Source organism: Apus apus, chromosome 17 (genome assembly GCF_020740795.1).
Source record: "Apus apus isolate bApuApu2 chromosome 17, bApuApu2.pri.cur, whole genome shotgun sequence".
In the NCBI taxonomy this organism is placed as follows: Eukaryota; Metazoa; Chordata; class Aves; order Apodiformes; family Apodidae; genus Apus; species Apus apus.
The window spans coordinates 4,010,210-4,028,618 of record NC_067298.1 but is presented as its reverse complement, the minus strand read 5'-3'; the positions used below and the strand labels follow the sequence as shown (position 1 = coordinate 4,028,618).

Genomic DNA, 18,409 nt, shown 5'->3' with positions numbered 1-18,409 from the left:
AAGCCAGTTAGCTCCTATTGGAAATCAATGGGAGCTGAAGAAATACAGCACTCTTGCACCCCTGGAAAGCTGTCCTTTGCCTGCGGATTGCCCTTATCTCTGCTTTCACTAAAGAAGATCGAAATGTAAGGTTCTCATCGATTTGGCAGCTGTCCCCAGCTTTCCTATCTCACAGTTTGGAAAAGTTCCCTCTCTACGCCTCATCCCTCACGCCCTGCGCTTCCCTCTCCTCAGGTGAATCAGCTGTCCCCGAAGCTCGCGTTTACATCTTGCTCTGACACTGCTGTGCTGCTCCGTGTCAGGCTGGAAAGAAACGCTGTTTCCACGGGAATAAAAATAATAATAATGGAAGAAAAAGGAAAAAAAAAAAAAAGGCAAAAAGAAGAAGAAAAAAAAAAAGCTATTTCAGCCCCGGGTTTGTATCCACCTCCACCCAAACCTGCCTCCGGCTCCGGGCAGCACCGGCAGCTTTACCGGCGGCCCCCCGGGCTGTCCCGGCTCTCCCCGGCCACGGCCGCGGCGGGACCCGGGGCTGGCGGCTCCGCGGCGGCTTCTGGCGCCAGAGGGAAAAGCCAAATCGCAGCCGAGCGGCCGCAAACTTTGGCGGCAGCTCCCGGGGCCGGCGCTGCCCGGCGGGCTGGGCTGGCTCTGCTTTGGCGGGGGGGACACGCAGCGTTCCCCGCTCCCGCAGCCCCCGCTGCCGCTCCGGACCCTCCGCGGGGCCCCGCACGGAGCCGCTCCCACCCCCCCCCCCACCCCCCTACCAAACCCCGCACCGGGACGCGGCACCTGCCCCCGCCCCGCCGCTCCCGCAGCCCAGACGGGGGGCTCCGCTCTCCGGGCAGCCCCGGCGGGGCGGGGGGCGGCAGCAGCTCGTCCCCCCAGGGGCAGCCCCGGCCCGGCCCTGCCTCCCGCGGGGGGCGGAGCGGCCGCCGGCGGGGCCGGGAGCGGCGGGGCCGGTTGCGGGGCCGGTTGCGGGGCCGCCGCCGCCGCCCATGGAGCCGAACGGGACGGCGGCGGCGGGGGCGGGTAACGGCTCGTCGGGGGCGGCCGGCGGCGGGACCCCCGGGAGCGGCCCCCTGCTCATCCCCTCGGCCTTCGGGACGGTGCTGTCGATGATGTACGTGGCCGGGGTGGCGGGGAACGTCTACACGCTGGTGGTGATGTGCCACTCGGCGCGCTGCGCGGCCCCCATGTACAGCTCCATCGTCAGCCTGGCCCTGGCCGACCTGCTCTACCTCTCCACCATCCCCTTCATCGTCTGCACCTACCTGGCCCAGGACTGGTACTTCGGGGACCTGGGGTGCCGCATCCTGCTCAGCCTGGACCTGCTCACCATGCACGCCAGCATCTTCACCCTCACCCTGATGTGCACCGAGCGCTACCTGGCTGTCACCCGGCCCCTCGACACCCTGAAGCGGTCGCGTGGCTACCGGAAGGTGACAGCGGGGGCCGTCTGGTCGGTCTCGTTGCTCCTGACTCTGCCCATGATGCTGATGGTCACCCTGACCGAGGGGGACAAGGCAGAGGGCAAGGTGAAGAGGATATGTGCGCCCACCTGGAGCCTGGACGCCTACCGGACCTACCTGACAGTGCTCTTCAGCACCAGCATCATGGCCCCGGGGATCATCATTGGCTTCCTCTACACACGCCTGGCCAGGACCTACCTGGAGTCCCAGAGGAACCCCCCCCACAAGGAGAAGAGCAAGAGATCCCCCCGGCAGAAGGTCCTCATCATGATTTTCAGCATCGTGCTGGTCTTCTGGGCCTGCTTCCTGCCGTTCTGGATCTGGCAGCTGGTGCGACTCTACAGCAGCCCCCTGCAGATTACCACCCAAACCCAGAAGTGCATTAACTACCTGGTGACCTGCCTGACCTACAGCAACAGCTGCATCAACCCCTTCCTCTACACCCTGCTCACCAAAAACTACCGGGAATACCTGCGCAACAGGCACCGCAACTTCTACAGGTTCACGTCCTCCTTCCGCAAGAGGGGCTCCAACCTGCAGTGCTCCTGGGGACGGTCCATGTCCTCCAGCAACCAGTTTGACTACAGCTCAGAGGCCCTGGGCATGTCCACGCTGAAGGACAAGTGAGGAAGAGAAGGTGCTCTGGAGACACCAGGACCAGCAGAGCGTCTGGCCAAGGTAGGGCTTTGGGACCCCTTGGCCCTGCAGGGTCTTGAAAACTCATTTCTGGTGGTCACTGTAGCTAGGGGCAAGAAGTTGTGTGAAGCCAAGTACTGTGAGATATGCTGGGATTTCAGTCTGGCTTAGGGCTGTTGGGGGGTCCTGTCAGGAGCCAGCTGGGACAAATCCTTCTGGGTTTTGGGCGCAGAAGGTGAGGTGGATACTTTGTGCAGTTATGCCACAAATGCCTTTCATGATTTGCTGAGTTTTGCCCAGCTCTGCACCATGTCTCCTGTGTGGTTTCTCAGTGTTGTCCTCAGGCTACAGCTGGGTCAGATCTGCAAGAGTCTGAAATCATCCTGCTATTGCTTTATTTAGCTGCAAACCTCAGGTTTGCCCTACAAATTACCAGGGTCTGTTCCTAATGTGCATAGAGAGACTTTCAAGCCCCTTTTCCTACTTCCTGTTACATTATAGTGCATTACAGTTTCAGCAAGCTTAAAGTTTCTATTTTGAAATTCATAGCAGCTGCACTTCAAACTCCAAGCCTTCAAAAACCACAAGGTAAGCTGTCAGAAACCACAGGAATAAAGCTTGTAATTTATTAAGGTCGATACCTAAGGTGATTTGAATTTGCCACTGCTTTTTCTTTTAAAGTTGGTTCCTTTCTCAACAGTCAACAGGGCTCAAAAACCTGAAAATTTATCTGGGAGAAAGAAAAATGTCTTACAATCTTATCACTCAATGTCCTGAGGCTCTAAGAAAAATAACTGAATCCTTTATCATGAGACTGATCATCAAGGGACAAATGAATTGGTGCCATTTCATCAAAAGCATTTTGCCTCAGTGTATTCTGATCATTTTCTCCCCACTTACTGTCTCATAGAAACCTCCACCACAGATTCCAGAGGTGCTTGTGAGCGTCTAAATAATTGTAAAGCCTCAGTTTATAAAATAAATGCTGATTAAAAAGTGGACCATCATCAGGTGTCCCCTTGCATGGTCTCTTCACCCAGTACGGGAGGAGGTGTTTCCCAGGGGAGAGGCTGCCATTCCCAGCTGCTCTCAGAAGAGCTCCTGTATGTGGGGATGAAGTTGGGTTCAATAGTCCTCTTTACTGCTCTGGGACAGACTCCAGGGATAAGTAAAACGTGGTACAAGTTCCATGAACTACTTCCAGCAGCCTGTGATGCCCAGGGACTTCTGAAACAACAGGCAGTTGCTTAAGGAAGAGTAATTCCTTATGGCAGCCTCCAACCCCATCTGCTTGGGAGGAGTGTTGGTGGGTTCCTGTGTCCTGGGGTGATCCTCCCGTGTCCCACACCAAGCTTCAGGGTTCGTTAGTGCTACAGCAGAGACACAAAGGGCTGACACAGCAGCCAAGGTTGGGAGCAGAGAGCACACCAACATGCTGGGTGTTCTGCACTCACCAAACAGCAGGAAAACAAACCCTTTCAGGGCACACGTTGGGTGAAGACCAGGGAAGCATGATCCTGTGCCAGGAGCCAGGAATTCTTCTGAGAAATGCAGTTGTTGAGGTGCTTTTCAGGGAGGGGGGAATACGTAACTCACCTTAGAATTGCTTTAAACCATGAGACTGTCTTTAAAACACTGTGACCACTTGGTCACGTTCCAGTGTCGTGCAGGCTACCACACTGAGGGGTATAAATAGACCTAATGGTCCCCATTTCCTTATGAAACACGCACAGTTCTTGTTGGGAACTGGCAGGGAGAGCAGGCTGCCACTGCTTTTAGGAACAACTTTTCAGGAAATAATTAATTTTAAAAAATTATTCATTCTGAAGTCATTGTTCCTTTGCTTCCCATTTCCGAGGCTGGAAGTTCCCCCCATGTGAGAACACCAAAGACAAGGCTTAGCCCAGAAGGTGGAGTGGGAAGGCTGGAGCACCTGTGTCACCTGCAAGGTGTGCTGTGCCCTTCTGCTCCCAGGGACTGGGACACTGTAGCCAGACAGACATCCTGGCAAAGCCCAGCATGGCTGCATCCCTTCCAGGGGTTGCACATGCCCACCTCTGAGAAAAAGAAAGATTTATTTCCTTATGGCTACAGAAATTAAAAAAAAAAACCCACCCTGATTTGGGTCCTGACCTGACACCACACTGATGTGTTGTGATTTCCATTGCTTGGCCTGAGGAGAAGGCCCTTGGAAGGAGACTTCCCACCACAGTGTCACAGGGCTGCAGCAGGATGGATGATTGCCATGTTTGAAATAGTTGCAAGACACAGTGAGTGTGAGTTAGCAGGTCTGTGGGAGGAGGAGCAGGGGCTGCAAGAGCTGCAGAGAGAGCAAAAAAAGAGTATTGGGGAATACACTTTCTGCTTGAATAAAACCACATTAAAACATCTAAAGCCAAACAGCTTAAAAATAGTTATTCCTAAAAAAGGGAAGTTGAGAAGGAGTCTAGAAAAAAGGGATGAAAATGCAGAGCAGATGAGATCTGTGCTTGTGACCTGCTGTGGGGATAAGCAAGCACAAGGGTTGGTTCAGGGTTTGCTTTGAGATGTCCCACCAGTGCCCAGAAGGGATTCTGCTGCTCTGCTCAGCATCATGCAAGGGAAGGGCTTTCTGTGCCACCTTGTCAGGGCATTAAACATCAAAGGGTTGATGAAGGAGCACCAGATGAAAGGCAAAATATTGGCTGTCACTCCTCAGGTTGTTCCACCACTACATGCTTCAGCCTGGTCCCAACCCAGCACGGTTCTTCCCTCCCAGCAGGCTCTGATAAACCCCAGGTCACTCTAATGAGGGAACCAGTCAATTTGATGACAACCACAGAGCATGTCATCAGGGCAGAGGAGAGCCTCTGGCACAGACCACTGGCCAGCAACCAGAAGATGCTGCTGTGCTGTGTGAGTGATGGCTCTTCAGCAGCACAGACCTTCACAAACACGGCTCCTCGGGAGCCTCTCATGCTCCCGGGGATCAGAGCTCCATTTAAGAGATGAATTACGTAAACAACATCCCTCTTATAGTCCCACTGGACCAGTTAAACTGCCAGAAGTCAGTAAGTTTGACTCACTTCATAAATACCCTGCAGAGCAGATGGTTTAACTGAGTTCTTCAGGTCTGTGATTGGGTGAGTCTTGACTCTTCTCAGTGCACTCATGCTTTGGAAATGAGGAGACAGTCTTCCTGGATCCTCCTTCAGCAACAAAACAAATTAATCTATTAGTTCACTTTGGAAGGGGATTGCTGCTGCCTGTCTACAGCACAGTCCTGTCCAGGGTTGATCCAACCTTTAAGTTACCCATAGGGGGAAGCTTTGCCTCTGGTTGACCCAGAGTATTTTTGGGAGGGTCTTGATCTGGGTTTGGAAGGATCTCAGCATTCATAGGACACTTCCCTGTGTGCAGCCCATCCTAAACTGCTGTGAAGCAGCTCGGGCTCTTTTCTACACGAGGGAGAGGGAAAGGTGTTACCTGCCCTTGACGCTTAAAGGGATGAGTCAGGGCTCCCAAACCCATGAGGTTAAACTCACACCTTTTCTCCCCAGTCACATCATTTCTCAGTGAAAATTGAGATAGACCCATGACCAGAATGCAGATGATGGGACTTGGCAAACTCTGTGTATCTTGGTGAAGTTGAAACATCTCAAGCCCGGGCTAAAGAGCAACAGGAAAGTCAAGTCAGGCTGAACTAAGCAAAATGTGGGGAGTTCCTTGAATCATGGAATGCCAGGTTGGAAGGGACCTCAAGAATCATCTTGTCCAATCTTTTTAGGTAATACTATGGTTTGTATGAGATGGCTCAGCACCCTGAAAACAATTTTCCTTTGAGTGTTCTACATTCCAAGAAGGCAAGGAATGGGTACCCTGGGATCATTTATCATACCAAAATCATTGGAATCCTGTGGGGTTAAATGTGTCTTTGTGTTATCAAGGAAGTTTTGCAGCACGTTCAGTAACACAGTTCTTTGGTTCTTCAGCAAAATGGGAGATGGAAATTTTAGGAAAGGCAACAACAATTTTGTTGTTGGGGCAGAGGTTGTCACTGCAAAACTCCATCCATGCTTTACAAGAAAAACTAGTTTCACCACTAGAAAATCTTTTCCAGTACCCTTTAGGGCTTAGGTATTTATGACCCAAAAATCCCCAAACCAATCCCGAACGTGAAACAAATGCAGTTACATCCCGAGTGCTCTTTCCTGCCTTTAATCTAAGGTAGCAGCTACTGCAACAGTAGCAATTTTCTGGTTTCACTTGAAAAGAGAAAATGCCAGTCCTTTGTGGGACAAGAGAGAATGGCTGTTTTCCCCAGACTCAGGAGGATCCATCTGAACCTCACTGAATTTTTGCAGACTTGACCTTCAATCACACCCGTTTTACCTTCCTTCTTCTCACTTTTTAAAATCAGATTTGCAATGAGTGTTGAAAAGCCCCACTTTACAATTTAATCATGAGCATGAAGAAGCCATTAACATTTTAATTCCTATTTTAGCAGTCATTTTTGGTGCTTAGTGTGTGATTGAATCCCAGGGAAGCCAGGGAAATAGAAGGGATGTCAGGAGCACTTTATACCCTGGCGGCACAAGATGCTGCCCACAGGCACGAACCGAGGAGAATGGGTGGGATGACCAAGATCAAGAGCTGCTCCCTCATCAGCATGATCAGAGGAGAAGGTGCATAAACCTCATATCCCAGCCCTCAAGCCACAGGAGCAGATAACACAGCACCTGAGGAATCCTCAAAGCAGCCCCAGAAGGTCCAAGGTCTATGCTGGGAAGTTCGCACAGTTTGGGACAGTCCCTCTTACCATTGCATTCCTGAGTCCCTCTGGTGGCAGCAGCCATTGTCCATCCCAAGGGCTCTGGAAGAAAACTTGCTTCATATTTTAGGCTTTAAACCATAGTGGTTGCACAAAATGAGGGCACAACCTAATGATATAATAGCATTTAATAGCTTTACAGTCTAACGTTACTGCAACAGCTGAAGGGGGAAAGTCTGTTGGGAAGAGAAATCCTGCTTCCCAGTGCTAACTGTCCCACATTCCATGCTGAAGCCTGAGTAACTTTATTCCTGTCATTTTGCACAGCATCCTCACTGCCAGCAGCCACAGAAACACCCAGAGCTGGTGACAAACTACAGTTTAGCTCAGCTGGGGATTTTTTTTTTTGCCTTTTAATATTGGTGGTTACTGTTAATTTCAAGGTTTTATTTCTGGGGAGCTGGAGAGACATAGAATTAATTGCTGTGCCTTATAAAGAAATATATTGCTTTGGCTTCAAAACTGGAGCAGCAGCTTCATAGGATATAAGTACCTTTTAAAGTTGTTATTATTATAATTATCCCAGCTTTTTTGCCCTTGTTTGGGAATGTATCTAAAACACAGCAGGGAAGAAGGAGGTGTCAGTTGGTAGCAAAGCATCCAGAGGGTTTGGATTGGTTTTGCATATATCACCTCTGGGGGAGACTAACTTTGTCCTAGCTCAGTCACAACTGAGCCTTGTGCTCTGTGGGCCCCACTGGAACCTTCCTGTCCCCAAAGAAGATATTCCCAATGGGATACACCAAAGGAAAATGGCTGCAATAGTTTCCCTTTTTTTGCCCACCCAAGAAAGGGACAGTTAAAAGAAGAAAGGGAGAAACTAATCTTGAAGAATTCTTCTGGCATTTGGGCTCAACTTTTCTGGTTCTCTCAATTTATAATTTAAACTTTATTTAAAATGAAGCCTATTTGAAAACATTAGAAGTGTTTATAAAACAAGGTGAAGAGTTAAGAAGCATTAATTGCATTTATCACAGAAGGCTGAACTTCAGTATTGCAGAAGATCCCCCACAAACCCCTCCAGCAAGATACCTGGAGGGAAAGCAGTAAACAAGTGTGTGCAAAACCAAACCATCCAGCAGTGTTAGCTCTGCTTGGCAGAGTGTACAGTTCTAAAACCAAAGTGGTTCTAATGCTGGAGAACTCAAATCTGCCCAGTTTGTGTCTCTCTGAGGTGTCATGAGCCTTTCTGTGCCTGTTCCCATTAGGATCTTGAATTCAGCTCCTGAATTCTTCACTAAAACCAGCCATGATTTCATCCAAACAAAGCAAGGGAGATTCCTGACTGTAAATGTGGTGTGTCCACTAACAGCCTTTTAGAGACAGTTACCACTTGATACCCACACTCCTGCAAACCTCAGCAGGGACCATCCATCAAATTCACAGCACTTCTATGCCTTTTATATTTTTTAAATATCAGCTTGGCATTTGAGACTCACAAAGCTGCCTCTGGCAAGAAGCCTCCCAGGGCAAGGCACAACATAACAATTGCTTCTCAGGATACCTTGAATTTATCTTTCAAAATTCTGGAAGGAGGGAGAAGGTAAATTAACTGCAACGTGGTAATGCTAGAAGTGGGGAGACCACAGCACTCTTGGAGATACACAGAGAGGGAGGACAGCTAAGCCTTCAGGGACATGCAGGTCCCACCAGAGAAGCCATGCATGGCTGTGGGTAGTCCCAGCTCCCACGCTGAGCTCCTGCAGCATCCTCCCCTTGGGAAGCATGGGCTGGCAGGCAGCTCCCAGCATTACACTACTCAAAATCCCAGTAACTCCACTGATTTAATTGAGTTACTGCTTTTGCTTTGTCACAGATTTTTCTCTTCTTTCATTTAACACTGTAGAAAGCAACATCTGACAGGAATGGCATTAAAATAAAACCAGGTGGAGCCCTGGTTCCCTCTAGCCACCACATTTTGAAAGCAGCCTCCTGCCCCTGGGCAGCATTCAGACTAAGGAGCAGCAGCAGGAGGACCTGGCAAGCCTGCAGCACCCACCTGCCCCATGGCAGCAGCACTTACCTGATCCCACCCAAGTGTATATATTTACCTGCTGGAAAGCAGTTCCCAGGAGAGGGATCTGGGAGTCCTGGTAGATAATAAATGATCCATGAGCCAGTAACATGTCCTTGCTGCCAAGAGGGTCAGTGGAGTCCTGGGGTGCATAAGGAAGAGTGTGGCCAGTAGGCTGAGGGAGGACATTCTTCCCCCTCTACTCTGCCCTGGTGAGGCCACATCTGGAGAACTGGGACCAGTTCTGGGCTCCCCAGTTCAAGAGAGCTAGGGAACTGCTGGAGAGAGTCCATGGGAGGGTGACAAAGATGACTGGGGAAAGGCTGAGAGAGCTGGGACTCTAGCCTGGAGAAGAGAAGGCTGAGGGGAGACCTTATTAATGCCTCTCAGTATCTCAGGGTGGGTGCAGGGAGGATGGAGTCAGACTCTTTTCAGTAGTTCCCAGTGACAGGATAAGAGGCAATGGGCACAAACTGGAACATGGGGAAGTTCCATTGAAATATAAGGAAAAACTTCTTTATGGTGAGGGTGACAGAGCCCTGAGACAGGCTGCCCAGGGAGGGTGTGGACTCCCCTTCTCTGGAGATATTCAAGACCCCCCTGGATGCAGCCCTGGGTGATGTGCTCCAGGGGATCCTGCTGTAGTGGGGCAGTTGGCAGCACTTGCCCTCAGAGCTAAAAAGAAAGATTATCTGAAGTGGGGGAAGGTCAAAGTGTTTTGGTACAAAACCACCACTGACTTGCACTATGACCTCAGGGAAGTCACTTATTTTTGTGCTGCTGGTCATTAACAGCCTAGAAAACAGCAACACCATTTCCACCATCTGCACAAGTGGTTTAAGACATCCCTGCTGGGCATGAAATGTTTTGAGGTCCTTGGATGTGACATGCTACCTACAGAGAGGAAAAGTGCTCCTCACAGGGAGAACTTAGGGTTCTGGTTGGACACTGACAGTTGAGCAGGGAAAACATTTGTGTGCCAGAACTTCCCTACCTTTGATGAAGAACAGCCAGTTGAGGAAGATGATGATGTAGCCCACAAGCTGTGCTTGGCTGGGAACACAAATGAGTGTCCCAATAAAAGCATCATCATTTCAGGGCATCAGTACCCTCCCAGCCTGCTTGGGTGAGAAACAATAGCAGGAGATAAGGCAGGGAAACAAATTGTTTCTTCTCTACCTGCTGATTCTTCTTTACCTTCTTCCTCACATCGAGGGCTGGGAGCACTGGGATCAGTGGAGGTGCAGGCAGAGCATCCTCCCCTGCCACAGCCCACTCGAGCAGCAGGATCTGGTGCAGAGGAGGCTGAACAGAAGAAAATTATCCCAGTGCACATCAATGATTGCTAAACACACCAGAGCTTCCCTGTCATTTCGTTGTTGGCATCTTTTTAGAATTATTACATCTGTGGAGGAACCCCCGCCTGCCTCAGGCACAAGAAACCCAACAACAGAAGCAGAGGAAATAGCAACCAAGTAACTGTTTTCATTTGTTTGAATACAAAGGCAAGTTTATTATGACAAACATCTCTCAGATTTCAAAGCACCACATCTAGCTTTGCAGCAGCTTCTCTTAAGCAGGATGAGAAAGTGAAGCTCCACAGCCTACAGAACCCAGTGTGGGGGGAAAAGCTCCCAGTAGATCTGGTTTTAATGGGGGGACCACAGTGGTGGGATGGGGACAGAGCTGGAGCATCACTTGGGCTTTTTCCTTCATCCATAGAAGTGAATGTTTTCTCTACCAGGTGTTACGTACCCTGGGTAGTCAGTGTCTCTGCTATTCAGACAAAATTAATAATAACAATAATAAAAAAGCTTGGTTTAGTCCAATAAAATACAAGAAAAACTTTAAACCTGTAACTTAGCAGCCTCAGGAAACTCTTCCCCCACTCTGGTCCTTGTGTTCACAGCCCCAGGGGGGTCCCATGGAAGCAGGACAAGAGGCCTCAGGCGTGGGGAGAAGGGCTTGGGCAACACTACCTGCCAAGGTGGAACAGTCAGAGTGTCACACTGAATCACTTGCTCATCTTAGCATAAAGCAATTTCTCTGTGCTCTCCGTGAGAGGAAGGTTAGAAAGGCAACACTCCATCAGCTTCACACTGCATCCAGTGATAAAAGCCTTTACACCTGCACTGGAAAGGGACAGGGAAGAGTTGAGCACCCCAAGGGGGTGCAGGGCAGAGCAGGGGCCCAGGCACTGCCAGGCTCAGGGCTCCCCAAAATCTCACCTCCCTGCAGAGGAGGGGCAGACCTGACACTGAAGCTGACAGGCACGTGTCCCAGCCTGACTTCCTTGTGAGCTCTCCTGTCCTCTCCTCACTTCCTGTGCTCACAAGCAAACCTGGGACTGGAGCCTCCCAATTCCAACCCCAGCCCTGACAGTGCAGGGTGAGGAGCTCCAGGGACAGCAGGAGGGGAACAACCCTGTCACTCTGACAGTGTCAGGGCATAGAAAGAAGGAGAGAAGCTCACTGGCACCAGCACGTTAGCTCAGATCTCAAAAAAAGCGTGAAAGCAGCACCTTAACAAGCATTTTTGTCTGCTGTCACATTCTTCAGGGAATGTTTATCTGGGAGAGCTCCGAGGCCTGTATTTGAGACCTGGTCTGTGGAGGGTCTGTGTGGAAGTACAGACTCCATCCCAGGGCCTGTCTTAACCCTCCCTGTGCATTCCCATCACTCACCAGAGAAGGAATCTCCTGCCCACATTGAAGAGAGCTCTACCAGGAAGATCATGGATCAAACGTGACTGTTCAGGTTATTTGTTCAGTAGAAATGTGGCTTGTTCTTAGGATGTTGCTGTCTCTGACAACCTTGCTTTGATCTTGTAATTTTTTTTTACTTCTGTCTCCACCTGTTCTGTCCTTTCTTTGTGCCAAGTTTCCTTCTCAGCAACAAGTTGCAGCCTCTCCCAAGGGACTCTGCTCCCACCCTCCATTTCCTCCATAGCTAAAACCAGACTCTGCAATATCCCAGTGAGAGTTTCAAGGCTTTGGGGAAGTTTCATACCTCTTGAATTTCAAATCTCTTGTTTCAAGGCAGAAGTCTCTCTTGATTTCCACAGCCTAGTCAGAAAGCTGACATGTTTCTGCACGTGTGGTGGCTACAAGCAAATCCTTCAACTACATTAGTGTTGTCTGTGTAGCTAGGAGGAAATTTCACAAGCTTTTCCTTTACTGTTGCTCCAGCTTCAACCTCTTCTATCCCCTCAATTAGGGTGGTACATCTGGTTTTGGAGTCTTGTGATTTTAAAGGCTTAAGCTGTTTTACTTTATCGGGTTGTTTTGTTGTGGGTTTTTTTTCCAATCAAACCAAAATCAACTATTTCTTGTCCCAGTAATACTCACTGCCCACCCCCAGGCAGCTCAACCAGTACAACTGATGAGCTGTGAAGAGAAGTATTTGTGGAACATCATCTTCAAGCCTGTGTTAAAAATCACAAGTGAAAAGCTTCAATGCACTTGAGCTTGGTCTTACTTAAAATATCACTCAGACCAGTAAATGGCTGAATTCACAATACAACTTTTTTTACCCCAATGCAACTAAAAATACCTTTAGGAGTTGTGTTCTCAGAGGATTTGGGCTTCACACCTTGTTTTTTCCTTTCTGGTTGGTAAGGCAGTGGCTTTTCTCTCTAGAAGGAGGGTCTGTAAAGCCTGTGAGGCAGAATAACCACCAGGAACCTTTATATATCATTTGCCAGAGCACCCATGAAGACACAGTCCTGCAGCTTCGATCCACACTAGTAATTGTTAATAATTGTTATTATGGATCTTCTGGAAGGGACTACACACTTAAGGACTCAGCATGGGGAAGCAGTTTTCCTGACACTGTCTCTGAAACCTTGAGGGGTTTTTTTTCCTGTTCAGTTTTCAATTATTTGACTCATACTTCATGGACTTCATTTCCCAGCACATCAACAGCTGGTGGTTCCAAAGGCTGCAGCTGGCAAGGGCAGTGCCTGGAATGTATAGTAATTACTTGCTGAGCTCATTATAATTGTTCAGTTATTGAATAATTTGGAAATGCAAGCAGGGGGAATATCTGGTTAATTAAGAGCTCATTTAATCACAGCTAAATTTAGCTTTCCAAAACAGTGCTCACCTTCCCTGGATTTGAAAACCTTTCCTTACCCACATTATTGTGGAAGCAGGAACATTCTCTCCAGGCTGTGACTTCAGGCACCAAGATGACACTTGCTCTTTACCCTGTCAGGGCTTTGGTCCTTATTCCCTACTAGCTCCAACCTCCCCACATTTGGCTTCTCTCTGAAGCTGCTGTCAGTCTCCAGCAAGGTGTTTAATTAGAAACAACTCACCTGTAAGCACACAGGCACTTTTGGAACAAAATTCTCATCTGATAGAAAAAAAAAAAGGACATTACAGACAGAACAGCAGAAGTATGAGCACTGAACAGAGCCCAGAGCAAGCAGGTAAAAAGCTTTCAAGCCCCTGTAATTTTTCACTTGCTGCTGATGTCACCCAGTTGCTGGGCACATATTTCTTCTGCTTCAGGTTTCTGATATTTTCAGGCTTAGGAAGCAAGTTTTCCACCCAGAGGATGCTTTTTGGAGCCTGGACTAACTTCCTCTGGGGAGTCAGCAAGACAGTGCTGAAGGCAAAAAGGCATTTCTAGCTTACTGTCCTGTCTTCACTGGGGCACCAAGAATGGCAAGTGTCTGAGCACTCAGGGAGGCTTGTAACTCTTGAGGACTTTCTGGGAGAGTTTTGAGGGAAGGACTCAAATGGGAAGTAGCATCTGAGTCACAAGTACAAGTTAATTTTAAACAATTAGTGAAGAGATTTTAAATATTTTGCTTTAGGCAAAATAATAATAATCATTTTGTTATCCTCTGTTCTAGATTAATTAAACACATGCCATTCTTCATGCACAGGGTCAGTCAGGTGGAACTGCCACCGCAGATACGGGACTGGGCTGTGAGTGACAAAGGTGCCCACCTCCCAGGGTGGAAGGCAACCACAGATGTTCAGAAAGGAGACAGAAATACCAAAAAGTAAAGCCTTGAAACTCTGGCTGACAACAGACAGATCTGATCCCCTTTGCACTTCCAAAGAGAAAAAAAGTTTGGAGCCTCCACAAGCGAGTGGCTCCTCTGATCCTGCCTGAAGTACACAGAAAATTAAGAGGAGGAAGAGTCTGAGCTAAGCCTCATCCTTCACCATGTGCTTCAGAACAAAGGACAATTTTTTCTGTCAGGGAGAAGACATCACAAAAAGTCAGATCTCCTATGTCTGGAAACATACCAATCTTTCACAAAGGCATCCGTGAACTTGTTGCCTGTTGCTTTTAGTTTAAATATTACAAAAAAAGGAAAATCATTTTTCAACAGGTTTTTCAGAGCAAACTCTGGAAGGTAAATTCTGCAGAGCAGAAGAGCTATCAAAGCAGGTCAGCTTCAAAACCTGACTTAACAGCCTCCCTGGAGCAGCACAAGCCACTTCCCTTCTGCAGTTACCTGTGGTTACAAAATTATTGAATGAAACAAAATCCGAACCTGTCAAAAGTTGTAACTCTCAAACAGGCAGAACAAGTGATCTGGAATGATAATTGGCTGACTACTCCACTAGGTCCATTATTGAATATTTTGCCCAACTGCTTCCAATGAATGGAGCTCATCCATCTGAGTCTGGGCTGCTGAGGAGATGAAGCTCCTGATGGGATCTAACTGATCTTAAATATTCCTTTTCATTCTTTTCACAAGAGGCAAAGCATAAAGCAGCTCTTCCAGAGATCCTGTGACTTCAAGTCAAGAAGAGTTATGGGATATTCTCTCCCTGCCCCCAAGGAAAAAGAATCAAGGTAACATGCAGCCTAAAATTAGTGTTTGCTCTTCAATTAGTCATTTCTTCTAAATTAATAAGGCAGAGACATGTACTTTAGGAAAACAGTTCAACAGCACATCAAAAAAGTAGCTGCCTTAAACCAGACAAATGACTTTGCTTAATTTGATAGAATCATAGATGGTTTGGGTTGGAAGGGACCTTAAAGATCATCTAGATCCAACCCCCCTGCCACGGGCAGGGACACCTCCCACCAGCCCAGGTTGCTCCAAGCCCCATCCAACCTGCCCTTCAACACTGCCAGGGATGGGGCAGCCACAGCTTCCCTGGGCAACCTGTTCCAGTTTCTCACCACCCTCATAGCAAAGAATTTCTTCCTAATGTCTCACCTAAATCTCCCCTCTCCAGTTTTAATCCATCACCCCTTGCTCCCATAGAACAGTGGCAGTTTGCTGCTGCTGCCACCACCTCATCAGAGTCTGCAGATCCCACCTGCTGACTGCATTTCAGCCTTGAGAGCCAGAGCAGGCCACCCAGCCCCCACCAGACCCTGAACCTCCTCCTGGGGTGGTCTCCACCACCCACCTCCCGAGGGACCAAGGGACACCAGGGTTTTCTTGGCTTCCTATGCAGGAGTGTCTGCAGCCAGAATTCTTGTGAGCATCAGTTTTATTGCCTCTTCCCAACATAAACTGGACAAATTGATGGAGTCCTGGCCCTGAGGATAAACACCCTCTTGGCTGTTTAGAGGAGCTGTCTCCTGAAAGGAGAAACGTGCAGCTGAGCTGACATGTGCTGCTGGGAGTTACAAGGGGGTACAGGAGGTGCCCTGGTGGCACCTACCCCAGCAGAAACCTCCCCCTGCTCTCAGACACAAACAGGAGCAGTGCAGAAGGAGGACTCAGACTAGAAGAAGCCTGTGCAGACAACTCAGGTACCACAGGAACCGTCTTAAACTTCTTTTGCAGACATACAGAGGACTAGGCATCTTCCTCTGAGCCACTTGTAAAAATTCCTGCTGAGGGCTGGTTGAAGCCTCTGCCCAAATACAGAGGTTGGCTTTTAGCTGCACCACAGCAATGCTGCAAAATGCTCAGTTTTTATGGAGTTGTTGTATTTCAGATTAGTTTGAGCTTTTTAGCTGTTTAGGAACAGTAAATCCTCATCTGGTTAGGAAGCATTCTTGGCTATTATCTCAAAAAAGAACTGATTTGATATTTATGGCTAGTACTTTTGAAGGAGACTGAGATTAGATAAGCTCATTAAGTCAAGCATTCTTTCCACACCTGCATTCTTCCCAACATATAGTATTTCCCAATTTAAAGGCAGCTAATTCAGAGAGAGACCTGAACCACTGCCCTGCTCCAGAGCTGGCTCAGATGTACACGTGCTGTCCTCACCTTTCAGGGCCTTCAACACAACTGGAAAATGCTTGTTTCCTAAGTGGTACAGTTTGGTGCAGCTGTACTACTCAGTGCATTCAACAAGCATTTCAATATCCAAATCCCATTCCCACCCCTATGTTCTCCCTACCACAAACAAGCCCTCACCAACACATAGGATGTCTAGAGCAAGTAGTGACTGCAGCCTTAGGAGGCAGGTTAATAACCAAGATGAGCCTTCTTTCCTGCTGCACATCCATCCCCTACCAGAGGGAAAGAAAACTAAGGTTCAATAATCCTGTTCAGCTGATGGGCAGGGAGAGGCAGACAATGACATTTCCTGTGAGTTGAATTGATCCACTAACTCATTCACTTAATTTCATTTGTTAAAAACAAAGCTTTAAAGCTCAAAACTGTTCACAATTCTGTCAAAAGAGCTAATAAGAGGATATTACTGTTCTTTGGGCCCCTTGCCACCTTTGTAGCTTTAATATATAAGCCCTGTAAGTGTACAGACAATTCCAGCAGTACTACACCTCCCACTCCAGGGGCCCCAGGTGACAGCAGAGCTGCTGTCAAACACCTTCATCTCTGCCTTGCTCATGAGTAAGTCACAAAGCTGGTCTGACCAGAGAACAGAAGAATTAATTTAGACCTGAACATTTCAAAAGTTACCTCCTTGTACAGCTACAGAAAGGCTTGTGATTACTGCCCATCTGTTCATGTTTATGGCCGAAGTATGTAATTTAAGGAGAATTATTAGGAAAAGTTTCAGTGGCCTTCTCCAAAGCCTGGCTCACAGCCTTAGCTACAGAGTTGAAATGTTCTTAAATTGTATTGAAAGGGGTAATTTTTGCACCATGCTGGAATTCACTGACTCAAAAGCTATCTGGAGGTGCTAAAACATTTAGAAAACCAAGTCAAGAGGTCTCAGCTTCCAGTTGAGGAGGAGCAGGTGCATATCCCCTAGACCTTAACTAAAGGATTCCAAAGTGAGTAAAACTGTCCTTTTTTTTTTTTTCCCCAAGGGGAAAATTTCTGCATCCTTCTGTGTATTTATGAGTTCAGTCTTTCTTCTAAGATTGTTTCTTACAAGTCTAAATTCTGCCTAGTGCCAGAAAAAGAACAATAGATGCTGTGGAGGACATCATCACCTAAAGAAGACCCAGTTGATACACAAGAGACATGCTGAAGAAGGCTGAATTATTTTTTAAATAGATGGATGCATTCATTATTAATTCAAACAGAATAGGGACAGGCTACATAGCTTAAAGAAATGGTATTGGGGAAGAGATACTATTGAAGTTTTATGAAGGGTTTAACAGCAAGAGCTTTTCTGCCTGAAAAGCAGTTGTTTGTCTGATGTTCTAATGAAACAAAGTTTGGAGGAGGGAAAGTCAGTTCAACATGGATATGGACATTTCAGTGTGGAACAATCTCCCCTGGCTGCTCTGCCTGATGCCACTTAAAATTTCACTTACCCCTCTGACTTTGCTTTTGTTGTACTTCTTCTTCTTCCTATTAAACAACCATTTATTTTGAGCATATTCCTCCCTGTGGAAAGGAATGCCTTCCCAATTAATATCTATCTCCCTTTTAAATGAACAAATGAGAAAAACCACATTTATGGCCCACTGAACTGTCACAGTGAAGTAAAAGTAATCCAAGTGCAAGACCACTTTTCTCAATTCTTTTTAGTGCAAGGACTAAAGGGGATTAGAGTTTCTGGTTTCCTGGCAGCCTTTTAAAGTTTTGAATCACCTGGTACAAATGTGGCCTTCTTTTTGCAGGGTTATTCAGTGAATCACATTTAAAGCCTTAATATACAGAGAGAACTCCCAGAACATGTCTCCTCTCTGGTAACATAAATCAGAAATAAAAACATTTGCCTGCTAGAAGGAATGGAAGAAACTACCATCCAGAGCCAACACAGGCAGGATTGCTCCATTAGGACCTGCCATTGTTTATTCCCCCCAGATTTTATGTCTGGCTGGCAAGTTAATATGCTGAGGAGGTCTTCTCCAAGGTGTGAATCCACCCAAAGATCTTACCCTGGCGATGAAAAGCAGTCTCTAAAGAAAACATCTAGATTTTTTGCTGTGGAGTCAGCAGCAAAGTGTCCTGGCATCTACAGAAGTAGCCTAATTATATAAACTGAGGAACAAGAGGAAGATGAATTCTGAAGGTGTCTGTCCAGAAAAATCATGCCTCAGTAACCTAGCTGCCTTTTTTGTTGTTGTTGTTAACAAAAGAACAGGAAGGGTTTCCATTTTGGAACACTGGAGGCCTATTGCCAGA

At 47.7% G+C, this 18,409-nt stretch overlaps 1 protein-coding gene across 1 annotated transcript; it reads left to right on the top strand.

The window, feature by feature from the left end:
- Positions 1-995: 995 nt before the first annotated feature.
- LOC127391614 (urotensin-2 receptor-like) lies at positions 996-2,153 on the top strand. The gene has a single exon (XM_051634550.1). The coding sequence runs from the start codon at positions 996-998 to the stop codon at positions 2,094-2,096; it is 1,101 nt and encodes a 366-aa protein (XP_051490510.1). The 3' UTR covers positions 2,097-2,153.
- The last annotated feature ends 16,256 nt before the right edge of the window (positions 2,154-18,409 follow it).